The sequence below is a fragment of the Oryza sativa genome, chromosome 12 (assembly GCF_034140825.1).
Source record: "Oryza sativa Japonica Group chromosome 12, ASM3414082v1".
In the NCBI taxonomy this organism is placed as follows: Eukaryota; Viridiplantae; Streptophyta; class Magnoliopsida; order Poales; family Poaceae; genus Oryza; species Oryza sativa.
In genome coordinates this window covers 25726750-25754578 of record NC_089046.1, presented here as the reverse complement: position 1 = coordinate 25754578, position 27829 = coordinate 25726750, and the positions used below count along the sequence as shown (strand labels likewise).

The following is a 27829-nucleotide window of genomic DNA, read 5'->3' as shown; positions in this document are numbered from 1 at the left end:
CCGGATGAACTATCAAAGATACTGCAGGCTGATGCAGATAAATTGTACTCCCAGGCTAAGATGATTAAGATCTCTGCTCTGCCTATCTAAGCCTACAAGGAACAAAATTATGGTGGCAAATCTGAGCCTCATGTACAGGGCAGCTTCTTGGTTAAGGACTAAGGAGTAAAGATGCTGAAGCCTGAACTAGAAGAAGGTTCCTCCACTACATCAACCACAAAAAAAGGTTGGGTTTTGATGCAGCTGCATGAATGCAGTCATTTTGCAGATGTATTTCCTAGTTCTCCTGTACTCATAGTAAGGCCCTGTTTAGTTCACACCAATCTTCTCCCCAACTCCCAACTTTCCATCACATCACATCACATCCAAAACTTTCCTACACACATAAACTTCCAACTTTTTTTTCAAACTACCAACTTTTCCCAAACTTCTCTCCAATTTCAGGAACTAAACAAAAAAGTACAAAATTGAACTACAGTGATTGAGTATTCAGTGATTGATTTCTCATGGCAACTCGTTGGAGAGTCGATGCAGCTCTTACTCTGCATATCTCAGCGATGGCATTTCGATTTCAGTTCTGTCAACTGCATTCGGTTTGCAAGCAGCTGTGCACAAGACAAGAGCCAATCAAACTCCAAAAAAAGGTGAAACTCCAATCCTGTACTACAAATATGCAGGGAAGAATCGATGCGAATTTGCTACATATTCCCTGAAAAAGAATCCTCGCATCCATCTGAAAATTCAGCTTATTTTCCTGCATTTTCACATGTTCCATGGGAGTGAACTGACTGAATTCAAGCTGTTTGAATGCAGTAGAGAGATCAATTGCGTGCTATTTTTGGGTAACAACCCTGAATTATACTGTACTAATCTTAATCTCTTACACATTACACCCTTCCGGGCTTGGATCGCAAGCAGATTGCGATCCACGTCCACGCCGTCCGATCAACATTGTGCGGCTCCGATGCGATTAGATGACGTGTACACGGGTTAATGTTATTGCACGAGTTAAATTCTGCCACGTGGGCTACGTACGTGTGTACACGTGGTAGTTAATTTACATTTTTTTTTTACCCCCCTCCGCCGCGGCGCGAAGGCGGCGGCGGCGGCGCCGGTCACCGCGCGATGAGCGAGCCGATGACGCCGGCGATGAGGGCGGTGGGGTCGCCGAGCACGGCGGAGATGACCACCTGCGCCGCGAAGCCGGCGATCTCGCAGCACCGCTTCACCTTCCCCTTCCTTCCCCAGTAGGACCCTCCCCTGCTCGCGTGGCTGCTCTTCGCCGCGCCGCGTATCACCGGCACCCTGTACCCGCCGCTCCCCGCCACCGTCACGCCGTCGTACACATTGCCGCCGCCGGCGACGCCGCCCTTGTGGCGGCCGACGCCGTTCCAGCTCTCGACGAGCATGTCCATGACGCACGCCACGTGGAGGCTGTAGCTCTTGCAGCTGCTCCGGTACGTCCAGCTCCGCCCCCGGTGCCCGCACCGGTGGCACGCCGCCGTCGCCTTCGGGTGCAGGTACAGCCTCGCGCCTCCGCCGCCGCCGCCGGAGGCGGCCCCGGCGGCGGCGTCGAGGACGTGTGGGAGCGTGGCGCAGCAGGGGTGGAGGTCGAAGCCGCAGGCGCGGCAGTGGTAGACGAAGCCGGCGACGTCGCGGCCGCAGGCGTTGCAGTAGCGCGTCCCCGGCGCGCCGGGCGCCCGCGCGAGGAAGACGAAGGCGCAGCGCGGGTAGAACGGGTGGCGGAGCGGCGGCGGCGGCGGGGACAGCGGGAGCGCGCACTGGCGGTGGAGGTCGTGGTCGCAGCCGGCGAACGGGCAGCGGAAGCGCGCGCCGATGCCGACCTCGCGGCACCCGTCGCACCGGAACGGCGTGTCGGCGTGCTCCAGCCGCAGCCGGTGGTGCGGGTGGCTGAAGTGCACCACCTCGCCGTACCTCATCCTCGCCGCCGGCGGCGGCGGCGGCGGGCGAGTTGCCGAGTTTCTCGAGGTGGTACTATTCTGCCACTACGTGTACGCGTGAGAATGTGAGGAGGAGGTGACCAGGGGGAGATTTATATTGAGTTTTGGCGTTGTTGTTACTATTAAGCTTGGAGAGGAAGGTGTCATTGGAATGGAATAGATTCTATCTACTTCTCTATTGGATTTAGATGTTTGTCTATTTGTGGTGTTTTAAACTTGTAGACCTCTTTGGAAATGAGATGTTTTTTTCTTTTTTGGAAACATAATACAGACTCTGAAAACTGGGCTGGCATAACTTGAAACTTATGAAACCACCACACCCCTTTGTGTACCTCCGAAAACTGGGCTGGCATACCTTGAAACTTATGAAGTCACCATAGACATCTCGTTGTTAACGGATACATCACCTACCATTAAAAAAAATTAACAATAAACGCGAGCACATGTGCCAAGTCTAGCACTTGACCTCGGGTGGGAAGGTTCCACCATCATAAGCCTAACCAGTTGAGGTAGGCTCACTTCACAGAAAATGAGGGATTTAGATGAATTTAATGGAAAACGAATCGATTTTGCTGAAGTCCCTTTGTTAGTTACTACATCAAAAGAAAAAAAAACATATGTCAATTTTTTTATAAGCAATTAAGTCAAAAGCAAATTTTCCCGCATTAGAAAGGAAGCAAGTAAGGATAAGAAATATACTAAAGACAATATGCATGGTCAAATAGATAAAATTACTGGGAAATTTTGTTTGTCACTGATTGGTGATCTATAGTTCTTTTTAGTATCTTTGTTTTTGCCATTCAGCTCTCTCGCTTACATGTAGGGTCCAAACTCCAAACTGTTACAAATGGTGAAATGAGATGTTGACACGAGTCAGTGGCGAAAGGCAAAAAAAAAAAAGTTCCTTCTGTGGTAGTGGAGAAAATAAATATGTGTCATGAAAGATTGTAAACTAAAGCTGTTATTTTTAATAACAGTTTGAACTGAGAATATTTTGGTTCGGATTTTGGACTGTTTCATCAAAATTCTTGTATTTCAACAAAAATTACCACGGAATTTGGAGAATCCATCAACTAGTTCAACAAGCTCATAGTTCTTTACGCCGAGAGTGGTCTGAACAAAAACTTTTCTTGCTTGATCATGGCAATACTCTACGCTTGTACAGTCTACTCTCCAAATGGCTAACTAGGCCTATGGACAAGTTCATCTGCAACCACAATTTCCAGCCACAGCGACTGTTTGTCACTGACAAAGAAAAAAACACAGGGCATCTTCTCTTTTCAGTGTGTTGGTGCTGGCATCTGTTCCTCCTCCTCCTGTCCTCCGACGTCAAATTATTCCGGTTCTTCTCTTAACTGCTAATCCTTCTTAACAAGTTCAGAGAACATCCAATTCTCAGGTTTAGCTTTTCTCCTGGGTGTTTCTTTTCTCTTGTCTTGATGATGGCTAGTGTGTACAAGGATAAGAGCGCACAAATTCTTGATTACGAATGAGTATAAGATTGGAATGTCTCCAAAAGCCTGAAAAGAAATATCTCGTCACCTGGGATTTGGGTGCTGCAAGAATCACTTGTGCAGTCAGGCAAGAATTTTGCTATGGATAAGGGGAAATTATGCTCAGATTATTGCCCCGGGATCGGTACTCTAAGTTAGAACCTGAGACATCTTTGTTACTCTGAAGAAACAATTTTTCCTGACTTGCAAGTAGTAACAGCCAGCATTGTCTGAATTGTTGGTTTTCTTTTCTTTCGCTGTCGTGAAACTGCGCAAAACAAAGATTTGCAATGACAGGAAGAAATGATGTAAAAAAAAAAACTACAACTAGGAGCAAATTCAGATTTCTGATGCCAGTTTATAGTGCTGGTGTAGCAAGGATTCAGTGTTGATATACATGTGCAAATTCAGATTTCTCTTTTACACGCATAAATATTTTACAGGCCAGTGTTGCAGTTCAGAAATATACTAGAGATCAAAACCTGAACTTTTCAATCTGAATAAAATCTGAACCGTTCTGTCAGCTTTGCTTTGATCCTTTCTCACTGAAACAGCGAGCATCTGATCTTTCCCTGAATAACCGTCATTCTGAACTTTCTGTCGAACTGTTCATGATGATATTTGGTTTACAAGATTAAGCAAGGAATTTGGTTCTGAGAGTAGAACCATCCCTTCATCAATCAGCAGCATAACAAAAAGAGACGAAAAAGAGTAAGCCTATGTAATAATAATGCAAGGAGGTGAAATTATGGAGCACAAAGAACATTGCAAAGCAGGGTTATATAGCTACTACACCTAGTGGCATTGAGACTGAAGCTTTATCCTGAGTCTCATTTTCTTCTTTATCAAAAGACAGAGGCCACTTACCAACCAGAGAGGCCTTTTTCGTCAGGAACCAAGATGAACAAGAATAGTGTTATGCTGCAGGCTTCCAAAGTCTGATCTGATGAGTTCAGTGCAGCAGCTGCAGCACAAAAATGGTTGCAGATTCACAGGGTAAGTCAGATTACAGGATGTATTGCACATCCAGTGCTTGATGCAGATGAAGCTTGAGAGAGCTGAGCTGAGAAGTGTAGGATGCTCTCATTCTTAGCACATGACAATTTGCAAAGCATATTCGACTAGGTGGAATTAATATGGACATAAGAATATGGCTATACTAGGCTACTAGCTCATGAGATTGAATAAAAGTCAGTGACAGGTTCTCTGAAGGTCAGATATTTTGAGTGCTGTCAAAGCATATAACATTGCAGTACTACAGATTATTGTTTTTTTAGGAAGGAACATTGTACTCAAGATTATTATTCTTGTCTTAAAAAAGGATTATTATTGTTCTTCTTTACACCATTTTCACATGAAACAGTGGGCTGTCTTGGGACAGAGCAGCAATTTGCCTCTTTGTTCCTCATAGTCCAGACACAATTCAGCAGTCAACTACTCCAGTATGTAGTACTCCATTTCTCAGCAGTCTTTGTTCCTCATAGTCAAGAACAGATGTAATTTTCAGAGTTTTCAGTAAATTTCCAAGGTGAATTAATCCATTTCAAAACGAGATACTCCTCCAAATAGAGCACTACTACCGCATAAAAGATTTGTACTGGTACAATAGTACGTATAGTTGATTGGTTTGATACAGCCAAAAAAAAATTCGGTTCTGAATGAAAATCATGTGATATGATCAGTTTGGTGTAAATACCCCCTGTTGGTCTCTCTTGTCCAAAAATGAGGAGGAGCTTTGCTTGGGAAGTCCAATGCAAGAGGAGAGTGCAGTTAATGCGCTCGTTGGCCGTTTGTGCTTGAAATAATAACACCCTTCCACCAACCCGGTGAGCTCGCAGCTTTCCACCGCTTCGCACTCAACCTCATGCAGATGCAGTTCACTCTCCATAGCTAGGAGTAGCTACTAGCCTACCACTCCACTAGCTGCTTGAGCTTGAGCTGAGCCCGCCATTGCCGCGCGCCATGCGCCCACCGAGCTGAGGCACACGAGGCGGCGAGAGGCAGGGCGGTGCAAGAACGCGATGCGCGCGCTCCGGCCGCCGCCGGCACCGGCTCCGGCTGTGTCGCCGTCGCCGGCGCCATCGCCGTATGCTGCGATGTTTGAAGGGGGTGGCATTAGCTCGCCGCCTGCTCCGAACCCGGCGACGTCGCCGGTGCCAGGGCCGGCGCCAGCCCCGGTGCCGGGGAGTGTGGCGGAGCGGGAGTTCGCGGGCGGACGGCGGGGCGCGGCGTCGAGCAGCCTGAGCCCGCCGCTCATCGCGATGCTGGCGGTGGTCGGGGCGGCGCTGCTGGTGGTGCTGTACGCGAGGCTGGTGAGCCGGGTGTTCAGGGCGGCGAGGCGGCGGTGGCGGAGGAGGAGGAGGCGGCGGCTGCTCATGATCCCGGGCTCCCCCGCCGACGACTCGTTCGCGACGTTCACCACCTACGACAACTACTACCACACCTTCTCGCCGTACGGCCTCGACGACGCCGCCATCAAGTCGCTGCCGTCGGCGCAGTACCTCAAGTCGTCGGCGATGGCGGCGCGCGGCGGGGGCGGGGGAGGCGGAGCCGACACCGCCGCGCGCGACTGCGCCGTGTGCCTGCTCGAGTTCGCCGACGGCGACGAGCTCCGCGCGCTGCCGCTCTGCGCGCACGCGTTCCACGCGGACTGCATCGACGTCTGGCTCCGCGCGCACGCCTCGTGCCCGCTCTGCCGCGCCGCCGTCGCGCTCCCGCCCCCGGTCGCCTCCCCGCTCCGCGCCGCCCGCCGCGTGCGCCCCAGCCTCGACGACCTCCTCTTCTTCCACCCCGTCCCGCAACCACCCCACGCCGCCGCCGACCCCTCCGCCGCGCCGGCGGAGATCACCCCGGCAAGCCCGGACCACGTCGGCCCGAGAGACGATTTCCTCCTCAAGCGCTCCTACTCCTTCGGCTTCGAGCGCCACCTCCTCGCCGTGGAGGCCCCCTCCACCGCGTCCCCGCCGTGGCGCTACCGCCTCAACATCGGCGGCGGCGGCGGCGGCGCGGACGGCCCAAACCGCGGCGGCCGCAGCAGCTTCTGGAGCAAGCGCTGGCCATCCCCGTTCGGCGGCGGCGGCGGCGCCGCCGCCGCCTCCCGCGTCTTCTCCTTCCGCTCCTACCGCTCCGCCGCCGCGAAATCCTCCCCGTTCTCCCGCCGCCGCGGCGGCACCGGCCCCGGCGGCGCCACCGCCCCCGGAGGCGGGTTCTTCATGTCGCTCGCGTCAGAGCCACCCTCCATCCTCGCCGCGGCGAGGCGCGCCAGCGCCGCCGCTGCCGCGTCCAGCCGGCTCCGGTGCGGCGACCCCGAGGCCCTCCTCTCGCCGGACCGGCTCAGCCGGTAGGCCTCGCCGCCGGCTGCGCTCCGAGATCCGATCCGATCCGGGTGGGGTGGCGAGGTAGGTGGGCCTGGGTGGAGAGCGAGGCGCAGTAATGGCGAGATAAATGCTCGGCCTGCACAGCTCGCTGGCTCTTTAATGGCGGGGAGGACGCGCGCCCAGGCGCGAGGCGCGACGACCTCGTCTCGGATTCCGAGGCGGCGAGTCAACGGTCAACGCACGCATCTCAGCCGTCCGATCAGAAAACGACGGTCTCCGTCAGGCCACGTGGAGGAGCATTCGTTTTCTCATCGGACGGCTAGCTTCTCGTACTACTACTCCCAATGTACTACTACTACACTATTCTGTACTTCTGCTACTACAAGAAGAAGTTTTGTTTTGTCACGGTGACCGGTGCAATTCTGCGGCGGCGGCGGCGATCGCCGGCGAGAGCCGAGAGGTCGCCGCGGCGGCGCGATGGAGTCAATGGGTGGGGAGAAGGGAAGAGCAGAGCCATGCAAATTCATGCATGGATGGATGGGGAGGGTGGTGGGGTCGGGGGGGGGGTGCGAGCGGGATATGCGGGGATACGTTAATTGGGTGTCTCCGAAAGCGGCGACCCTGGGTCACCACCGACAGCGTGGACTGGGGCCCACTCCTCTGTCCAGCGCTGACCAGTGACCATTGGTGATATGCTATGCATATGCAATTTGTTTCTGCTCATCGAGAAAAAAAATAAAAAATGAAAGATGCAATTTGTTTTCTTTTGAATCGAAAATGCGCCTTTTCTAGGTCCGGGTAAAAATTCTACTACGACGTAGTTGTATACCAAATTATAAATTGAATCGTGAATTAGTATATCTTAGTTGGTTAAGTTTAAGCCTTCGACGCACCACCGATGCCCTACTACAGTTGGTGACGTACGCCATTGACACGCTAGCAGTCCTTAAACTTGTCATAAGATTTGCCATTGACGCGCTAGCAGTCCTTAAACTTATCATAAGATTTCACTTAGGTACACAAATTTGCAAAGTGCACATCGAGGTCTATAAACTTGGTTTATCGTCGTTTGACCGTGGTCTTGCCTACGTCGCACGCCATGTGGATAATGACATGGTGTTTTTTCCTTCCCCTTTTCTTTTTTCTCCTATTCTTTTATCTTCTTTCTTCACTAGAGCCACCTCAAGCTCCCCCATGTCGAAGAGGTTGCAGAAGAGAGAAATGAAAGAAGAAGGGAGAATAATAATAATAATAATAATAATAATAATAATAATAATAATAATAATAATAATAATAATAATAATAATAATAATAATAATAATAATATGATATGTCGTCGTGTACATGTCATGCTACGTAGACAAGACCACGGTCAAATGAGACTTTAGACCAGAATGATACAATAAACCAAGTTTAGAGACCTCGATACACATTTTGTAAGTTCGTGGACTTGGATGAAACCCCACGATAGTTTAAGGACCACCAGTGCAACTTACTCTTTAAAATATTACCAGCCTACATAGTGATTGATCCATCGATCCACCTGTATCTTTCATTGAATGAAACTTCATAATTCGAAGCGAAATGTTTTCACACGAAATTCATATGAATTTTAGACAAAAGGCTCACCTTGTCCACACGATTTTCTTTGGAACAAGGGCAAAATTAGCTATAGCTAGGGAACAAGGACAACGAGTCCACACTCCACAGGTGGGCACCGGCTGAGTAAATGCGATGCATGATCTTGTGTGGGAGGAAACTGGTGGAGCAGCATGCATGAACATTTTGTGCACAGGCGAAGGTGGTCCGTCCATCGCCATGATCGATCGGCAGTGATGAACGCCTTTTAGCGAGTGATGAGGGAGGGGGGAGGGGGCTCCATGTGCCCATGCTTTTAATTCTTCGAGTAATCAACACGTCCATCCACAGTCATCAGGCCGATCTATGCGGACATTTGATTACTTGCCGTCACTACTATGATATTTTGTTCAAGAGACATACAGTACAAATACATATGCTCATAATGCTCGCGCACCTATTTTTATGAGTGTACACCCTACCCGTTGAGTTGCGCTTTGGCTTCGATCGGGTCGGTGTCCTGACATGATGTATCTTGGTGAAGTCGGAGTTGCCCAATCATATAAGTGATGGTATGATGACGATAACGTCGCGTCTTTGCCCGTGCGAGGAGTTTTGCTTCCTTCTCGTGCTTTTGGCTATACCGTCCTTGTGTTAAGTAGAATTGTTGAGTGTTGTGCTTGGTTGGTCTTGCTTCGTTGCCGTAGTAGTTTAGGCTTCAGGCTTCTTGGAGGGTTTATTGTAGTCGTGGTTTTCACTTAGTTTTCTTTAATTAATTGTGTATTATAAGGTTTGGTCCCATTTTCTTTTTAAAACGAGACATCTTCTTCTTATATATAAAACATCGGCAATAACTTTACCATTCCGAAAAAAATGATAGTTGAAGGAGACAATTTACTTCACCTGATGGATACGAATCACATTGAGTCATAGTTGAGAGAATCGAAATGGACATTTTTCGTTATTTCTAGGAAAACATACACCGAAGGTCCTTGGACTTGTCATCGAGTTAAAAAACATCCTTAAACCGCTAAACCAGATATCCAGTGTCCCTTAATTAATTAAAACCGGTCACAGTATGTCCTTTAATGGTTTTGACCCCGGTTTTGTCCGACGTGGTGGCTGAGTTAGCGTGGGACCCACGTGGGCCCCACATGTCAGGATGCCACGTCATCTCTCTTTCCCCTCTTCTCTCCCTTCCTCCTCCTCCTCTCTCTCACTCTTCTCTTGCAGGCCTGCGTGGCATACTAACATGTGGGGTCCACATAGGTCCCATGCTAACTCAGCCACCACGTCGAACAAATCGGGGTCAAAACCACCAAAGGACCTATTATGACCGGTTTTGATTAGTTAAGAGACGCCAGATATCTGGTTTTGTGGTTTAAGAATGTTTTTTTTAACTCGATGACAAGTTCAGGGACCTTTGGTGTACTTTTTCCTTATTGTTAATCGAAGAAAGTTTACAGCCCACGTATCTGCTATATATGGGCCGGGCTTAGTACTGAGCCCAAATTAGTCGTCTAGTCGTCGGTGAATTCAACACCCCACGCTAGACGGCCGCCATGGCCTTCTCCTCCTCGCCTCCTCGGTGACTCCGCCCGCCGCCGCTGGCTGCCGGCGCAGCGCCACCCTACAAGTCACCGCCCCACCGCGAGAGGAGGGCGGGCATGGCCTTGCCCTGCTCCTATGGCTCCCACTGCGCCGCCCTGCCCTTCCCCGCCGTGGTCTCCAGGGCGGCCTCCTCGCCGCCACCGCGCTCCCGGGGGAGAAGGCCCAGCCTACCACCCGCCGGATGCTTCCACGCCGCGCCAAGGGACGCCGCTCTGGTGTCCGGCTCCGCTGCTGGTGGCGTGAGCAGGAGGAGGTTTGGTGCCCCGTGAATCTCCTAGTATACCTAGTTTCTTTCGAATGCCTAATTTATTGCTCCAAATGGGAAGGAAGAAACCGTGTCAGTGTCGTTGTTTCGATTGTATTAGTTGATGATGTATTTCTGGTTTATGATTTGATTTAACCGGTCTTGCTGGTCATTCGGTTGAATTCATCAGCACGAACAATCCACAAATGGCTTTGTTTTGCTCAAAGAGTTGTTCTGTACAAACTTTAGAACTCTCAAAGCTTCACTGTTTTTTGGGAAGCAGCAAACTGAATTTGAACCTGATGTGTAGTAGAATTGTGGCATTCTACTAGAAAATTGTGTTGCCTGCTTGCCACTGATTGTTCTGACTATGTGGTTGTATTCAACAGGTGTGAGTTATTTGACCTCCATCAGCACATCGTTCCATTTGCGGAATCTTGGGCTTGGCAGCAGTCCATTGTGACAAGGAGGAAAGGGTTGGTAGGCACGGATGAAGATCACTCCGACACCTTAATCGCGCTGCAGCATCCACCAGTTTATACGCTAGGCACTGACAGCACCGAGGACTACCTCCATTTCGATGTTAAAGATGCTCCTTTTGAGGTTCACCGTATTGACCGTGGTGGGGAGGTGACATATCATGGTCCTGGACAGGTATGTACCATAATGTCAGTGAAGCTCATATTGTTACATATCACGAATCGTGGTTCATTTCTTTTACTTGTGAATAAGCTGTATGGTTCTCCATTATCATCTAGACATCTAGTTATAGATAGTTAAAACTTCAAGTATAGGCCTAGCTGTGCAATCTGGTTACCAGAATGTGATGAAATCTTGATTTTCACTAAGGCAGAAGATTGTGGCTTGTTTTGCTACAATTTATGATGTATTCTACCTAGTTAAACTTCATGTATATCCCTAGCTGTGGTTAATCTGGTTATCAAAATATGTGATAAAATCCTGGTTTTCCCGGAAGATTGTGGCTTCGATTCCTATTGGATACTCAATCTTTGCATGAAATTCGTTTATAGCTAATATCTGTGCTTCTGACAGTCATTTTATTGTCTCCTTAGCTTGTAATGTACCCGATTATCAACTTGCGATATCATCAAATGGACCTTCATTGGTACTTTAGATCACTTGAAGAGGTGATCATTCGTGCCCTTCAGTCCGCATTTTCCATCAAGGCATCTAGGGTAGAAGGTCTAACCGGTGTCTGGGTTGGTATGGTACTATCCTTTTGGAAATTGTGATATTATTTTGAATTTTCTGTGAGATATAATGACGTGTTACTAATATATCCCCTCTATTTACTTTTTAGGAGATAAGAAAGTTGCAGCAATAGGAATTCATGTCTCACGATGGATAGCATATCATGGTCTAGCACTCAACGTAACCACTGACTTAACACCATTTCAACTCATTGTTCCCTGCGGCATAAAAGATCGTGGCGTTGGGAGCATCAAAGAGATATTGCAAATAGCATCTGATGGAAAAGAGATAGACGAAACAGCATTGATCGATAAAGCCTACAGAACCCTGCTTAAAGAGTTTGCTGAAGTTTTCCAGCTCTCTTTATATCACAACCCTAACTGGGATCTTCAGGAAAGCAAAAATTTTAGTTAACTGCAGAATATTTTATTGGATTCTTGAAATTCAACTTGCATTGAAGTCAGAAACCAGTACAGGTGGATAGAGAGGCAAACATAATTAGATCAAAGTGAAGTCTCCTTCACTCTAATATCACCAAAACTGCAGAACTAGTCATCCATGTGCGCAAGCTCAAACTTTTGCTTCACCTGCCAATCAGATAACGCTATCAGTTTTGAAGATGATGGTAATATGTAGGAGAGGTGAGAAGTTCAGCCAAGCCAATTAACCTTCTGTTAGGAGCCATGTGGGCTGCAATATGGGCTGGATCAGCTACTTTCCAAAGAAGTCCAAGCAAGCCCAAGAGGCAACCATATATAAGTAGCAGTAGCACTTCTAGGAGGGGACGAACAGATTGATTGGCCAAGGCGGCGAACGGCGGCGGCGGCGACCTGGAGGCTGGCTGGCCTCTTTGTCGATCTCTCCTCTATCTCCCTTCTTCTCTACTAGTCTAGAAGCTACTAGAACCTTCTAGCCCTTGTATCCTTCCATCTTCCACCTCAAAACCACTCCACTATTGTAACAGACTTGGTTGTTCCCTGTGTTGGATTTGGCACTGCTATTTCTGAAATTACATTGTTGGGTGGGTCTCTAACAATCTGGTATCAGAGCCAACAATCCCCACTGAGTTCACCAAGCAAGCTGCCATGGCAAGTGAACATAAGTTGGATATGATTTTGAGGCGAATGGAGGAGTTTGAACGAAGGCGGGTGGAGGCAGAGCAGACAAGGAGAGCTGATTTCCAATCTCTCAAGGCAGCGTTAGCATCATGGATTCCCCATGTACAGAATAACACTGAAGACTCACATTTTTTGGTTGGAAACAAGCAGTACAAGATGACGCCCACTATGTGTTCGACAGAATGCTTCAGCCCCAATGTCGAGCCCAATCTCGCTGTTGATGTGGTTGTTACGTGTGCCACCACTTCTATGACCTCTGTTGATCTGGTATCTGCTGAGGACGCAATCGGTGCAACCTACATCTACAATCCTGTACAGCCCATGGTAACGCCCGCCAAGTGTTTGACAAATTGCTCCAACCCCAATAACATCCCAGACCTCACCGTGGCAGCAGTGGTTACGTGCACCTCCACTTCTCTGGCCTCCATGGACCTGGAAGTTGGTAAGGACGTCGCCTGCACCACTGAAATTGATGGCCCTGACTGTCACAAGGAGACGCACACCAAATGTTCGATGTTAGGCCTTGATGTCAAGGGTGGCGCAGACCACGTCGGGGGCGTGTTCCTGACAATGTCAGGTGTGGCCAAGTCTGTTCCAATATCTATCGAGTCAATTGACATCTTCTCAGCAAGGTTGGTCAGCGACCTCAAGCAGGACATACCAACACCCACCGGGTGTTTGTTGAGAATCCCTCGATATGACAGCAAGACACAGTTCAATAAAAAGCTAAGGCTGGAGGGGATTGAATTGAAGCCATGGCCACCTCCAACCTACAGTGGAGTGATTAGCGGACTGGAGTTCCGACCAATGCCCTGGCCAGCATTCATCTATTGTTGGCTTGAAGAACATCTACTTGATCCTTGGCCACCACCAACTGAATGGGCTGAGTTGGAACTGTGGCCCCCACCACATGAGAATGACATCCTGCCCTTATTGATCAATGGCTTCACCCATATCCTGGTGGATCGAAAAGCAATTTCAAAATTCTGGAAAGCGATTTGGAGTGAGTTAGGTGAAGAATGGTCATTGTTTGTTCCTAAGCTATATGAGCTGCACTTGAGTGGTCTCCTTCAGCATTCAGTAAGCATGATATCACAACAGCTTATGTCAAGGAGGATATGGTCCACTAAGGCTAAAATGAAGATGTTGAATGGTTGGGATTCTAAACAGTACCTGAGCATTATGCGGCCTATTCCAGGATTGTTTGTTAAACTTATCCAAGATATATCTCCAAAGAGCCATCATCAAGCTTATATAGAAGCTCAAGTTGCTAAAAAATTCTTGGAAAACTTTGGTGAAGATAAGGTACACTTTTTGGCTCAATCAATTGCTGTACCTGACACTCACCTTGGACAAGGCTGTATTGGCTGTTGTTGGTTGTATGGCCCAAATGCAATTAGCACATTCCATTTACTAATAGCCATACTGCATATTGTGAGACCACTTTACATGGAAAATATTTTCACTAGGACTTCACATGTAGCAAAGAAATGGGCTAAAGACTTGAAAGGTGTTGTGTTTGATTGGAATACACTGGGTATAGTGGTTCAAGAGGTCAATTACATTGAATTGATCTGTGACCGGGATTCGTATGGTTGTAGTGTTCAGAAGTGCTATCCTCAGTCTATTCTATTCATGCACAATGGTTGGTCTTTTGGTGGATTGCTTGATTGGAACTCTAAACAATACAAGAACAGTATGCTAATTGTGAACCCATTGGAACTCATGCAAGTACTGTTAGTGCCATTAGTGTGGGATCCAGATGCTGAGATGGGTCAGATTGGTAGCTACGCTCTACAACCAGAAAATTGTCAATTAACTACCTGCATGAGAGCACATTGCATTAAGCCAAGTGATTATGAGATCATCACTGCCAAAGAAAACCATGCTGCTGATGCTCCTAGACTGCTTATTGTTGTAATGGAGGATGAAGGCAATACAGTTTGGACTTTAGAATTTTCAGTCAGTGGAGTGGTACAGAAGAAGCGTGATCTTTGGTTGTGTGCATTTGCTGTTAACAAGGACATGAAGGTTGTTATGTTCCTGCAGCAATATGGTTATGCAAACTTAGTAATTGTCAATTTATTGAGTGTTCCATGGGATCCAGGCGGCTCTCATTTGGCATTAGCTATTAAACAAGGAACTAGGCTTTCACTGTGGGCTATTACAAGCATTGGCTGGTTGTGTTTCCTATGGTCATATTGGCTACATTACAAGAGAAATAGTAACAGGGGAGATCAAGTGGGTGAAGCTTGCACAGCTTCGAGTCATCGGCTTGGGGACAAGCCGAATTTCAAGGGAAGGAGAATGTTAGGAGCCATGTGGGCTGCAATATGGGCTGGATCAGCTACTTTCCAAGAAGTCCAAGCAAGCCCAAGAGGCAACCATATATAAGTAGCAGCAGCACTTCCAGGAGGGGACGAACAGATTGATTGGCCAAGGCGGCGAACGGCGGCGGCGGCGACCTGGAGGCTGGCTGGCCTCTTTGTCGATCTCTCCTCTATCTCCCTTCTTCTCTACTAGTCTAGAAGCTACTAGAACCTTCTAGCCCTTGTATCCTTCCATCTTCCACCTCAAAACCACTCCACTATTGTAACAGACTTGGCTGTTCCCTGTGTTGGATTTGGCACTGCTATTTCTGAAATTACATTGTTGAGTGGGTCTCTAACACCTTCTTTGGGGTTCGAAGTGGATCCATCTGCCTTTGTGTCAACACCCGGCCATGGCTTGCAAGTACAATGTTTCCCCTTCTCGATACCGTCGTAAACGGATGCGACATGTTTACCACATCCATTCCAGGTGAACTTGCCACATTTGCTGCATTCCACCTTGAAGCACATCCTGTGCTCTTCTTCAGGTGCTCCTTTGGTGCGTGGTGGGCAGTGGCAAATGTTGGGATGTTCTTTTGGATAGGTTCCTCTGGTCTTCATGGATTTCAGCATTTTATAGCATCATATGCTGTTCTTCTTCTGAAGGAACAATGTACAAATACCCTATATATGCTGTTCAATGTAGTCTTTGACTCTTTGGTGATGGATACAATGTATGGATAATGTGTAAAATCTTGCAGTTAGTGAAACTGTAGATATTTCCTATGCTGATGCTTGGTATGTTGCCAATTTGCTTCATGTGTAAACAAGTCTGGGATGTTGTGTTCTTGTTGCCAAGCAAGATCAAACCACATTTTCTTGTGGTTGTATAGATGGTTCAACAACGAAGAGACCAAAGCTGTAAAAACTATCAACTTGAAATTTTTGTTTCTGTGCTAGTCCAACTTTAGCTATACAGCAAACGTTTTTTCAATTCGGCATATGAAATACTTTGCCATGTCTTAGAACTAGGCTAAGTAGCACACATTTCGACACATCAAAAAAATGTTAAATTCACATCAAATTCAGATTCCTCTTTGAATTACAAGTCAAATCGAGAGCTAAGCAAATCGCGGCATGGAGCCGTTGGTCGACGGCGAGCTCTGGTCGCTGACCCACACGTCCTGCACCGACACCGGCGACCCGACCTTCTTCACCGCGGCGTCGACGCCGTCGAAGCCGACGCCGACGTCGATCACCATGGGCGGGCGGCTGCCGGCTCCGGTCCGGGCTCCCGGCACGGACGCCGGCGCGGCGTCCCTGATCCGGGCGAGCTCGGCGGCGACCTCGCTCATGGCCGGCCTGACGTCCTTCTGGAACGCCAGGCACCGGAACGCGAGCTCGCTGACATGGCGGACGGAGCGCATCACCCACTCGTCGGCGCGGTCGACGAGCGCCGGGTCGACAATGTCGTCGACGCGCCCCTTCCCGATGCGGTCGAGAGCGAGCGACGCGAGGTTGACCTCCGCCGCGGGGCGGGCGAAGTCGACGACCTTCATGGCGGTGATGAGCTCGAGGAGGACGACGCCGAAGCTGTAGACGTCGCTCTTGTCGGAGAGGTGGAAGTTCTGGTGGTACTCCGGGTCGAGGTACCCCGGCGTGCCCTGCGGCGCCGTCGAGACGTGCGACAGCGACGCCTGGTCGAGGCGGCCGACGGCGCGGGAGAGGCCGAAGTCGGCGAGCCTGGGGCGGAGGTCGCCGTCGAGGAGGATGTTGCTGGACTTGACGTCGCGGTGGAGGATGGGCGGCCGCTTGGCGTGCAGGTAGGCGATCGCCGCCGCCGTCTCCGCCGCGACGCCGAGCCGCGCGCGCCATGGGAGCCCCCCACCGGCGAGGTGGTGGGCGAGCGTGCCGTTGGGGACGAACTCGTAGACGAGGATCTGCTCGCCGCGGTCTAGGCAGCAGCCGAGCAGGCGGACGAGGCCCGGGTGGCTCAGCGACGAGATGAGCTTCACCTCGTTGAGGAGCACCGCCACGGCGGCGTCGTCGTCGCCGTCGTCGTGCCGCCGCCGCATCCGCTTGATCGCCACCAGCGACGGCGAGCTCGCCGGCAGCTTGCCGACGTAGACCGTGCCGTAGGCGCCCGTGCCGAGGCGGTGCGTGTGGGAGAAGGAGTTGGTGGCGCGCGCCACCTCGTGGTACGAGTACACCGGCACGCCGCTCGACGACGCCGCCTCCGACAGCAGCCGCTTCGCCGCCAGCCTGTCGAAGCCGGACCGGCCGCCGCCGCCGCCGGATCGCCGGCAACGCGCGCAGCAGAGGAAGAGCACTCCGGCCGCCACCGTTCCCGCCAAGACACCTGAAATTAATTAATTAATTAATTAACCCAAGCAATCATGATAATTAGTTGGTCAAAGATTAAATAGTACTCTCCTAATTACACTTCCAGTCCACTGTAATTATGCTACTCCGCTCATAATACTCGTTGTTGTTTTAGATAAAGGTAAAGTTAAACTTTAAAATATTTGATTATAAATTATTTTAAAAATATTCGTCTTTTAAATATGTTAACTACATGTATAGAAAAGTATTTAAAAAGTACTTTACTAAAACCATATATTTCTTAACACTTTTATATATATTATAATAAAAAAATAATGGTCAAAATTTGTTTTTTTAGACCGTGCTCTTATCCAAAATAATAAGTATTATTAACCGGGGGAGTAATTAGTTATTTGGTCAAAGATTAATTAGTCCTACACTCCTAATTACACTTCCAGTCTACTTAGTTCACTGTAATTATGCTAATTAATTTGGATTACTGCGAGCTAAATTTGACCTTTTCCACGAGGTACATCTTATGAAATTCTCATGACAATTATGCGCTTAACCCAAGTGTAAGTCAATCTTCTCATGCGGCAAAAACAAATACGCAGAATTGTTGGATGCAAAAGGGGGCGTTTTTTTTTTTTGCTCCAAAGAATATTCTTGATTTTTTTCCTTAGAGTTTCCAGGTCAGGAGTCAGCATGCATGGCAGCCATTCCACGTAAGTTGTAGAAATAAAAATTTACGACAAACTTGACTTGATCGCAACAATTTGACTCTACGCAGCGTCGTACACGATACTGTATTGTGACAGATTAACGTTATACGGAGTAAACTCCAACATGTATTAAAAAGAACAGTAAAACTCAAGCATAAGGCAAGGAGTAACATTTTTTTTTACCTCCAACTATGATAAGGATTTTCTTCGTAGAGCTCTTCTTAGCTGCAAAAATGGAGAGAAAAAAAAATTGGTCAGACCTTCATATTTATTTCAGTTTGCAAAATATGGGCAGAATTGGCCATGCTGAACATCATAAATTGGATCAGGTTTTTGGTAGCAGTTGGTTGGTTTTCTGTTAAGAGCAAAATTGACTTGATTTATGACAAAATTGTCTCTCCACGTGAGGATAGCTCCCACCAAAATTGTCTATGCATTAAGATGAGAAAATTCAACAGATAAATTTTCCAAATACAGACCACTGAACCAAAAGAAGGTGGAATTCAATTTGAGTACTGATGCTTGAAAATTTGGTGTTTTTCTTCTAAAAATAACTAAATTCCGGTCAAAGAGTTTGATGAGGCTATTTATTGCCGTAGGCATTGATCGGTATCATCAGATGCATCATGTCAAAATGTGACAAACTAATATGCTGATTTATGCAGACAATTCTTGTTGTTCAAACCAAAGTCGCCATCTTTGAAAATCGCACGCTTACAGCTATACAAAATCGGCAGCTATTTCTCTCATAAGGCTATTTTGAAGCACAACAATTTTACTGAACTATTAACTCATTACTTAAAAATTGCAGCAAAATTCCTCTGTTCCTAATAAAAGGCTTTAGTTGGTCTGAAACTCATTTCTTCCCTTACCAAATCGATCGGCTTATAATTTTATAATTATAAAATGTGGGAGTATCTCAAAATACTGCTACAGTTTTGAGTAAAAAACTTTCAGATGTAACTATGATATAATTTAATGTAACTGCATTATAATCGTATTATAACTATATTGTAACTACAATATAATTTATATAAAACTTACATTAAACCACGGTTTAGTTAGTTAGCACTAGTATCTTAATTACACGTGACATGCGTGAAAACTTATTTTTAATATTTTTTCTCTTCCTGTACAAATCTCGAGAAGATCTGATTGCCACGAATCTAAAATTTCTTTTGACAAGAAAAACATACGAAAGTTTTCTAGCAAATCTGAAAAATGCAATCCACTTTTCCAATGAAATTCCAAACAGACCAAAGCAAAGCAGAGCCCCTAGATTGTCTCGCCCGTGATTGACCGCACCGATGACTTTCATGAATGGAGCTGACGTGGAGCGCCGGGAAGTGGGCCCCACCCACCTACGACGGCCGAAAGCTATAGAGAGGACTCACCGGGAAAGTGGCATCCTTCGCCGGCGGCGAACCCGTCGCCGTCCATCCCCTCCAGACACCTGCACTGGTGTCCCCACGCCCCGCTCGGGGTCCGCACGTCGTGGCACGTCGCGTTCGCCGCGCACAGCCCGACGAGGTCAGCGGCGGCGGCGCTGTGGTTGCTGCAGTTCCCGTTGACCCACCACCCCATCTCCGCCACGGCGATCTCCAGCGTGAACACCCCATCGTTCGTCGTCTCGCCGTACACGGATGTCAGCAGGTTGTCGCATCTAGGCTCCTCGACCTTGTCCCACTGCGCGAACAGGCCCACACCCTTCGCCATGTCCGCCTCCGTCGACATCGTCGGGATGCACGTCACCGGCGACGACGCGGTTCCGTTGCCGCCGCCGCCGCCGCCGCACTTCGCTGTGGTGAGCATCGAGGACATGGCTTCGGCGGGGACGCTGCAGCTGTTGTTCTTCGCGTTCTGACAGCCGCGGACGAACAGGCCGGTGCTCGACGACACGCCGTAGTTGGCGCCGGTGAGCCACAGCCTCGCGTCGGAGACGGTGCGGTTGCAGGAAGGCAGGAGGGAGACGACGAAGGTGGAGGCGGTCGAGTTGAACGACTTGCCGACGACGGCGTACGACAACGGCTCCATGGTCGTCGACGTGCCGTTGGTCGGGCGGAGCAGCGCCGCCGTGGAGTTGCCCTCGTCGCAGGCCAGCAGGATGGGGCAGTCGCCGGAGAAGCCGAAAGGGTAGGGGACATCCAACCCACCGCACTTCCTCCTGCACCGCTCATCTCCGCCGGTGGCGGCGGCGGCGGGGCTGGCGGAGAGAGCTCCATAGGGGAGAATCAAGAGGAATTGCACGCCGACGCAGAGGAGGAGGAGGAGGCGGCCGCCGGCGAGGTGCATCTTGAGTTTGGCTAGCTCGGCAGGCGAGCGAAACTAATATTTCAGCCACCGGGAAGGAATTGGCTGGAGCATATATGTTGAAATGTTTGAATGGACCTGGGGTTGCGGTGGCTAAAGCTTTGATTAGTCAAGCAAAACATGGTCAATCTAGAGAGTACGTAATTTTAAGAACGACCATATCCTTGTGAGTACTACACGAGGGAGGGGCAATATGGAAGGTAATTCCATGGGCCTAGCTTCTACACCTTCCGTTCAAGAAAAACCCCAAATTTAATCCTAGCTACGAAACTTAACACACATGTACTCACATTCATAGTTAGGATTGATTTTTTTTAATGGGATGGGTGGAATACCTCTTTATCTTGAGAAAAAAAACTAATGGTTAACTTAAAACCTCTTTGTCTTGAAAAAGAATAATATAACTGTTAACTTAGGATCATGAGAGTAAATATAAAATAGATCAAAATAAAAATTTAAGGACATGTAAGGATATGATTAAGGAGGTAAAGAGAAACTCTAGGAGGCGCACAAGGAACTTTGTCTTATTTTTTATTTTGTCTTCACTATTTTACTATAACAACTACTCTCTCATTTTTCACGCGCTTACTTCCAAAACTGCTAAACGATATTATTTTTAAAAGAATTATAAAGGAAAGTTGTTCTAAATATATATTTTCAAGTCTTTAAGCTAATACTTAATTAGAGCCTGTTTGGCACAGCCTGGAGCTCATCCAAACAGTTTCAGCTCCACTAAAAATAGGAGCAGAGTTGGATGGAGCTCTCTTACAAAATGAATTAGAGATGTGGAGCTGGGTTTAGGCAGCTACATAACTCCACTATAGATCTAACTCCTGAAGCTAAATTTAGAAGTTGGACCTCTACCAAACATGTTAATTACTCATTTTCGCCTTTTCGGTGTAGAGGGAATAACATCCCAACCTTGAGGTTTGAACTGATCTTTAGACATCTTTATACAGAGACTGGGTCATGGAGTGCCTAAGGCTTAGGGTCAAAAGCCCATGGGCCACAACACTTCTTTCCATTTTAGGCCGAGCTCTTCACAAATTGATGGAGGCTGGCTCGAGTCTTAACTTTAAGCTAGGTCGATTTTTAATGTTAACTCATTTTTTTTTGGCAAGTTACTTTTCTCGTTCATTAATAGACGCGTACAAAACATGCAGTTAAATTTTGAAACCAAACAAAAATTATAGTTCAATATATGAAAATAGAATTAGTAGTTACTTCCTCCGTTTCATATTATAAGATTTTCTAGTAGATATTTGTAAAAAAATATACACATTAATATTTTAAATACTTTTCTGAACACATGATTAAAAACAAAATGATCAAATATGTAGATGCTGTACTGTCGACATATTAAAGAACGAGTAATTGACCTATGATGTAGCAGCCTAGCAGGTTGAATTCAAATGCGAGAAGCCATGCTAGAAAAATTGGTGGTTTCTCCCAAAAAGAAATAATGGCAGGTCAAAGAGTTTGATGTGGCTATTTATTAATTTTTTTTGACGTGAGATGTGGCTATTTATCACCGTAGGCATCAGCATCATCAGATGCATCGTGTCAAAAGTATGACTAGTTGACAATCATATTTTTTTGCAAACAATTTCTGTTGATCAAATTAATCAAATCGCCATTTTTGAAAATCTCACACCTATAGCTCTAAAAATTTGTCAGGTATTTTCCTCACAGTTCTTTTTAAAGTATTTCTCTCACAAAAATTTTACGGCTCCTTGAACTTATTTTAAAATTTCTTTTCCAAATCGATCAACTAAATTTAACCTTAACGTTTTCTATAAAATGCACTCCACTGTCACTCTGTCAGCTAGCTTTAGGTGCGAAATTGTGAACTAGTACATGATTAGATTAGCTCGCGCGTGATTGACCGCAGCAACGACTTTCGCGAGTGCTGCTGACGTGGAACGCGGGGGAGTGGGGCCCACTCACCTACACCGCTTGAAAGCTTAGAGAGGAGATATATCAGGAGAGGACTCACCGGCAAAGTAGCATCCCTCGCCGGCGGCGAACCCGTCGCCGACCATCCCGTGCAGGCACTTGCACTGATGCCCCCACCCGCCGGTCGGTGTCTGCACGTTGAGGCACGTCGCGTTCGGCGCGCACCGCCAGGCGAGGTCGCCGCCGCCGCCGCCGTGGGTGCAGTTCCCGTTGACCCACCACCCCATCTCCGCCACCGAGAACTCCAGAGAGAACACCCCCTCCCGTGTGTCACCGTACACGGACGTCAGCAGGTTGTCGCAGCTAGGTTCCTCGAGCTTCTTCCACTCCGCGAACAGGCCTACTATCCCCGACCCCGACGACGACTCTGGCTTTGCTGGGTCCGGCGCCGGCGAGGTCGACGTGACGCAAGTCAGCGCCGACGCGGTTGTGTTGCCTTCGGCGCCGCAGCTCGCCGTGGGGACCATCCTGGACATGGTTTCGGCGGGGATGCTGCAGTTGGTGGCGTTCGAGGCGCTGCTGTTTCTATGGCAGTCGCCGCGGAGGAACAGGCCGGTGCGCGACGACACGCCGTAGTTGGCGCCAGAGAGCCACCGCCTCGCCTCGGAGACGGTGCGGCTGCAGGACGGCGGGAGGGCGACGACGAACGTCGACCTGCTGGCGTTGAAGTTGCTGGCGGTATACGAGTACGACGAGGTCGTCGTCGTGGCGTTGCCGCCGCCGCCGCCGCCAGGGAGGATCAACGCGGCCGTGGAGTTGCCGGCGTCGACGCAGGCCAGCAGGATGGGGCAGCTGCCGGAGAATCCCAGAGGGTAGGGGACAACCAACCCGCCGCACTGCCGCCTGCACCGCTCGCCGCCGCCGCCGGGGGCCGAGAGAGCCCCATCGGGAGGAATCAAGAACAGGTGCACGCAGAGGAGGAAGACGAAGCCGCCGGCGAGGCGCATCTCTAGCTACTAGACTATACTTGAGAGGTAGCTTAGCTAACTCGGCAAGCGAGCCTAATGTTTCAGCCACTGGGGACGAACGATTTTGGCTGGAGCTGTTGCTTCTTGAATGGGCTGAGTGGTGGTGGACTGGTGGGTGATCCGGTGATGGACTGATGGTGGCTAAGCTTGATTATTAGTCAGGCAAAATCATGGTCAAATTGGTCATGGAGTATCTTGAAAATGGCCATCCTTTGTTATGATTTTGTGCTCTCGTTTTACTTTTACTTTTTTCCTTTAGCTAGATTGTTTTTGTTGCTGTTTTGACTGCTGGTGATTTATGTTCATACGTAAATCCGTGGGTTTGATCTTACTCTCTCCTGTTGACCTTGGGGTCATGTCGGTATTAGTAATTCTCATTACTTCAACCTTCTAGACTTTTTTCTTGTTAGTTTTTCTTATATTTGATCAAACTTATAAAAAAAATTAGTAACACTTACAGCATTAGATTAGTCTCATTATATATTTTGATAATATGTTTAATTTATGTTAAAAATATTATTATATTTTTCTATAAACTAAATAAAAAAGTTTGATTAGAAGATAGTTAAAGCGACTTATAGTGTAAAATGAATAGAATACATTTTCCAAGTGTGTTTCTAAGTACTCCCTTCATTTCATATTATAAGTCGTTACTCTAAGTTTGATTAAACTTATAAAAAATATAGTAGTATTTTTAACACAAAACAAACATATTATCAAAATATATTTGATGTTAAATTTTATGAAACTAATTTCATATGTCCCCAGCGGCGGCGGCGGCGGCGGCTGGGGACGGCACGGATGGCAGCGGCGGTGGCGGCTGGGACGGCGCGGACGGCGGCGGCGGTCGCAGCTGGGGACGGCGCGGACGATGGCGGCGGTCGTGCCTGGCTCCAGCGCGGACGGCGGCAGCGATCATTGCTGGCTCCAGCGCGGACGGCGATGGTGGTCGTGGCTGGTTCCAGCGCGGACGACGGCGGCTGTCACGGCTGGTGATGCGCGCGGACGGCGGCGGTGGTCGCGGCTGGCTCCAGCACCTCTCTCCTGCGTGCCGTCGCTGTTCACGAGTGCCCCTGCCGCAGCCTTCTTGCTCTAGCCAGGGGGAGAGGGAGAGATGGGGTGGGAGGGGGAGTGGTGGGGCCCACGAATAGCTAGGCAGAGAGAGTCTCCAAGTTTGGCCAGTGAGGGATGAGATTTGGCCATCCGGATGTCTTGGCTAGTCGGATGGAGAGACTGTTGGAGGGTATTTTTCTCCCATACTTACTAAATTTTAGCTTGGCCAGCCATTTAGCCATTCTAGTTGCTCTTTAGATACGGCTAAATAGAGACGGCACCAGGCCTAGGATCAAAAGCACATGGGCCGCGACACTTTTTCTTAATCATAGTGGACCAAGCTCTTGACAAATAAATGTAGCGTAGCCCAAATCTTGATTTTAGTCTATGTCTATATCTACCATTAACTAACTTATCTATCTACTATATATTATTTTATTTTTTTAGATAATATCTATTTTTTATAGTTCACCGACTACAGTCCTACAAACCTTATTCATCAAATCCGATGATCTAAATTCATGGAGTCCAATGGCCGGCTCTGATCGCCCACGTCTCCCCCTTAGACTCCCCTCCCCGCACCCATCCTCTCACGCAGACGACACCGCCTCCACCCTCCTCTATCTTGCACTCACCCGCCGCCGCTGCCTTTGCCCTCTTCTCTCTCGCACTCACCCGACATCATCGACGCCCTACCCAGCGTAGATCGCCATCGCGCGCCCCTCCGTCGTCATCGCATCCCTCCCACGCCATCCCTCTACGGTGAACTTCTTCCGTTCATTAATACTCCCTAGACTTGTATATGACATGTAGTTAAATTTGAAAATAAATAAAATGGTTTAATATACGAAAATAGCATTGGTAGCTAGAGACTTGTAAAAAAACCATTAATATTTTAATGCCTTTTCTGAATAGGTGATTAAAAGCGAAATGACCAAATGTGTTGGATGTTATACTATTGATGTACTACCTCCGTCCCAAATTAGTGGTTGCTTTCACTTTTTTTAACGTTTAAATATTCATATTATTTAAAAAATTAGTGTAAATATAAAAAAAGATAAGTCATACTTAAAGTATTTTGTTATAATAAAAACAAGTTACAAACAAAATAAATAATATTTTCATAATTTTTTTAATAAAACGAATGATCAAACATTATAAATAAAAACTCAAAGCTACAAAAGCGAGACGGAGGTATTAAACAACGAGTAATCAACGGAGTAGTAGCAGGTTGAATTCAACTTTAAGAAGCGATGCTAAATTATCACAGTAGGCATCAGCATCATCAGATGCGTCTTGTCAACCAGCCTCATCGTTTGGCTTAAACGGCCAAAGAATAAGCCGTTAATGTTGGCTTTTAAGTCGCTACGAATAAATCTACAAAAGTTTTACTTATAAATTAATTTTAATTTTCTAATAAGCCAAATAAGCCATTTTGGGTAAAACGGGCAACCGATGGGAGCCAAAGTATGACAAGCTGACAGGCTGATTTTTGCAAACAATTTCTGTTGTTCAAATTAATCAAATCGCCATTTTTGAAAACCTCACACTTACAGCTCTAAAAACTTGTAGTATTAATTTCACTCACCGTTTCTTTTTAAAAGTATTTCTCTAATAAAGATTTTAGGGCCTTTTGGACTTATTTAGGTTGTGTTCTTTTCCCCTCTTTTCCAACTCATTTCCCTCGTTTTTCACGCGCACGTTTTTCAAACTGCTAAACGGTGCATTTGTTATAAAAATTTTCTATATGAAAGTTGATTTAAAAAATCATATTAATCTTTAAGTTTTTTTAACTAATACTTAATTAATCCCACCATAATCGTGCGCTTCGTTTTTCGTGTCAGGAGACCTTGCCTCCGAACACAGGCTAAAGTTCTTTCCAAATCGATCAACTATATTTAACATTAACGTTTTATAAAATTCACTCCACTGTCAGCTAGCTCTAGGTGCGAAATTGTGAACTATTGATTAGATTAGCTCGCGCGTGATTGACCGCAGCAACGACTTTCGCGAGTGCTGCTGACGTGGCAGGCGAGGCCGTGGGCCCTATTCACCTACAACGCCCGAAAGCTTAGAGAGTGGAGGACTCACCGGAAAGGTTGCATCCGTCGCCGGCGGCGAACCCGTCGCCGGTAAACCCCGGCAGGCACTTGCACTGGTGGCCCCACTCGCCTCCCGGGGTCTGCACGTCGTGGCACGTCGCGTTCGCCGCGCATCGCCCGGAGAGGTCGCCGGCGGCGGCGGCGCTGTGTTTGCAGCTCCCGTTGACCCACCATCCCAGCTCCGCCACGGCGAGCTCCAGCGCGAACACCCCCTCCGGCGTCTCCCCGTAGAAGGCGGACGTCAGCAGGTTGTCGCACCGGGGCTCCTCGACCGTGTCCCACCGGGCGAACATGCCGACGCCGAGCGCCTCGGCCGTGGAGTTGGGCGGGATCGAGGCGATGCACGTCAGGGACGACGCCGACGCGGCCTCGTCCCCGCCGGCGCACTGCGCCGTGCGGAGCATCTTGGACATGACCTCGGCGGGGACGCTGCAGGCGGTGGCGCCCGTCGCGTTGCGGCAGCCGCCGCGGAGGAACATGCCGGTGCGCGACGACACGCCGTAGTTGGCGCCGGAGAGCCGCCGCCTCGCCCCGGCGACGGTGCGGTTGCATGCCGGCGGGAGGGAGACGACGAAGGTGGAGGCGGTCCGGTTGAACGAGGAGGCCACGACGGTGTACGACTCCGCCGCCGTATCCGCAGCGGCGTTGTCTGGGAGGATCAGCGCCGCCGTCGAGCCGCTCTCGTTGCAGGCCAGCTTGATGGGGCAGCTGCCGGAGAAGCCGAATGGGTAGGGGACGGCATCCAACCCGCCGCACTGCCGCCTGCACCGCTCGCCGCCGGCGGCAGCAGGGCTGGCGGAGAGAGCTCCATCATCGGGAATAGTCAAGAGGAGGAGGAGGAGGAGGAGGCCGCCGGCGAGGCGCATCTCTAGCTGCTAGCCTAATCGACAAGACTTGAGGTAGCTTAGCTAACTCGGCAAGCGAGCGAGCGAGCTAGCTTAATATTTCAGCCACTGGGGACGAAGAGCCCCCATCAGTTCACCCGATAAACCAAAGCAAAAAGTCAAAATTTAAATTTTTAAATTTAAATTTTAAGTTAGTTTTAAGATATTTTCAATATAATTTGTTTTAACATTGACTTTTAAGTCGCTATAGATACATATATAAAATTTTACTTATAAATTAATATTTATTTTCTAATAGATTGTTTGGACTTATTACAAAATATATAGGCAGCTCGAACGATTTTAGCTCGAGCTGTTGCTCGTTGAATGGGCTGAGTGGTGGTGGGTGATGGACTGATGGTGACTAGAGCTTGATTGGCAAAACATGTTCAAATTGGTCATGGAGTATCTTGAAAATGACCATGCATCCTTTGCTATCGTTTTACTTTACTTTTTTTTTTGTTTTAGCTTAGATTGGTTTTGTTGCTATTTTGACTGCTGCCGATTTATGTTCATACGTAAATCCGTGGGTTTGATCTTACTCTCTCCAGTTGACCTTGGGGTCATGTTGGTATTAGTAGTTCATTAGAACAATATACTAGTTGTTTTAGTACTGTTGGAATAGAAGAATATTCCCACGAAATTCATGAATCAAAGTTCAAACTATAC

The 27829-nt window shown here is 48.2% G+C and overlaps 5 protein-coding genes and 1 long non-coding RNA gene across 10 annotated transcripts; 3 read left to right on the top strand and 3 right to left on the bottom strand.

Annotated features, from left to right (window-relative positions):
- Nucleotides 1–825: 825 nt before the first annotated feature.
- LOC9269255 (uncharacterized) lies at nt 826–2049 on the bottom strand. The gene has a single exon (XM_066306204.1). The coding sequence runs from the start codon at nt 1938–1940 to the stop codon at nt 1116–1118; it is 825 nt and encodes a 274-aa protein (XP_066162301.1). The 5' UTR covers nt 1941–2049; the 3' UTR covers nt 826–1115.
- Nucleotides 2050–2968: 919 nt separating this feature from the next.
- On the bottom strand, nt 2969–4224 carry LOC136354709 (uncharacterized). Its single transcript, XR_010738308.1, has 2 exons — nt 3504–4224; nt 2969–3407 (listed from the first exon to the last, which is right to left on the bottom strand). It is a non-coding gene; the product is annotated as an uncharacterized lncRNA (long non-coding RNA).
- A 1058-nt stretch (nt 4225–5282) lies between these two features.
- On the top strand, nt 5283–7176 carry LOC4352694 (RING-H2 finger protein ATL65). The gene has a single exon (XM_066306245.1). The coding sequence runs from the start codon at nt 5476–5478 to the stop codon at nt 6796–6798; it is 1323 nt and encodes a 440-aa protein (XP_066162342.1). The 5' UTR covers nt 5283–5475; the 3' UTR covers nt 6799–7176.
- Nucleotides 7177–9863: 2687 nt separating this feature from the next.
- On the top strand, nt 9864–15202 carry LOC4352692 (octanoyltransferase LIP2p, chloroplastic). Of its 2 annotated transcripts, none has more exons than XM_015764331.3 (4): nt 9864–10213; nt 10594–10858; nt 11278–11428; nt 11526–15202. In XM_015764331.3, the coding sequence occupies exons 1-4, from the start codon at nt 10017–10019 to the stop codon at nt 11828–11830; spliced, it is 918 nt and encodes a 305-aa protein (XP_015619817.1). In that variant the 5' UTR covers nt 9864–10016; the 3' UTR covers nt 11831–15202. The 2 variants fall into 2 exon arrangements, with proteins under 2 accessions (XP_015619817.1, XP_015619818.1); XM_015764332.3 differs by having other exon boundaries at nt 11278–11433.
- Nucleotides 12502–15202, top strand: LOC107279779 (uncharacterized). Its single transcript, XM_015764327.3, has one exon. It carries the CDS (start codon nt 12502–12504, stop codon nt 14926–14928), a length of 2427 nt encoding a protein of 808 aa, XP_015619813.1. The 3' UTR covers nt 14929–15202.
- A 561-nt stretch (nt 15203–15763) lies between these two features.
- Nucleotides 15764–27223, bottom strand: LOC4352691 (wall-associated receptor kinase-like 14). Of its 4 annotated transcripts, XM_066306244.1 has the most exons (5): nt 26486–27223; nt 22194–22413; nt 20164–20179; nt 18071–18102; nt 15764–17202 (listed from the first exon to the last, which is right to left on the bottom strand). In XM_066306244.1, the coding sequence occupies exons 1-5, from the start codon at nt 27140–27142 to the stop codon at nt 15965–15967; spliced, it is 2163 nt and encodes a 720-aa protein (XP_066162341.1). In that variant the 5' UTR covers nt 27143–27223; the 3' UTR covers nt 15764–15964. The 4 variants fall into 4 exon arrangements, with proteins under 4 accessions (XP_066162341.1, XP_015619816.1, XP_015619814.1 ...); XM_015764330.3 differs by lacking the exons at nt 20164–20179; nt 22194–22413 and having other exon boundaries at nt 18071–18112; nt 26266–27221; XM_015764328.3 differs by lacking the exons at nt 20164–20179; nt 26486–27223 and having other exon boundaries at nt 18071–18112; nt 22194–23177.
- Nucleotides 27224–27829: the final 606 nt, after the last annotated feature.

Excerpts from the sequence above, each read along its gene's own strand:
- LOC107279779 (XM_015764327.3), top strand. The coding sequence starts at position 12,502 with ATGGCAAGTGAACATAAGTTGGATATGATTTTGAGGCGAATGGAGGAG.
- LOC9269255 (XM_066306204.1), bottom strand. The coding sequence starts at position 1,940 with ATGAGGTACGGCGAGGTGGTGCACTTCAGCCACCCGCACCACCGGCTG.
- LOC4352692 (XM_015764331.3), top strand. The coding sequence starts at position 10,017 with ATGGCCTTGCCCTGCTCCTATGGCTCCCACTGCGCCGCCCTGCCCTTC. Across the intron at positions 10,214-10,593 it reads GGTGGCGTGAGCAGGAGGAG|GTGTGAGTTATTTGACCTCC; the intron begins GTTTGGTGCCCC and ends TGTATTCAACAG. Across the intron at positions 11,429-11,525 it reads TCTAACCGGTGTCTGGGTTG|GAGATAAGAAAGTTGCAGCA; the intron begins GTATGGTACTAT and ends TTTACTTTTTAG.
- LOC4352694 (XM_066306245.1), top strand. The coding sequence starts at position 5,476 with ATGCGCGCGCTCCGGCCGCCGCCGGCACCGGCTCCGGCTGTGTCGCCG.
- LOC4352691 (XM_015764328.3), bottom strand. The coding sequence starts at position 23,100 with ATGCGCCTCGCCGGCGGCTTCGTCTTCCTCCTCTGCGTGCACCTGTTC. Across the intron at positions 18,113-22,193 it reads CGAGGGATGCTACTTTGCCG|CTAAGAAGAGCTCTACGAAG; the intron begins GTGAGTCCTCTC and ends CCATTTTTGCAG. Across the intron at positions 17,203-18,070 it reads AATCCTTATCATAGTTGGAG|GTGTCTTGGCGGGAACGGTG; the intron begins GTAAAAAAAAAT and ends AATTAATTTCAG.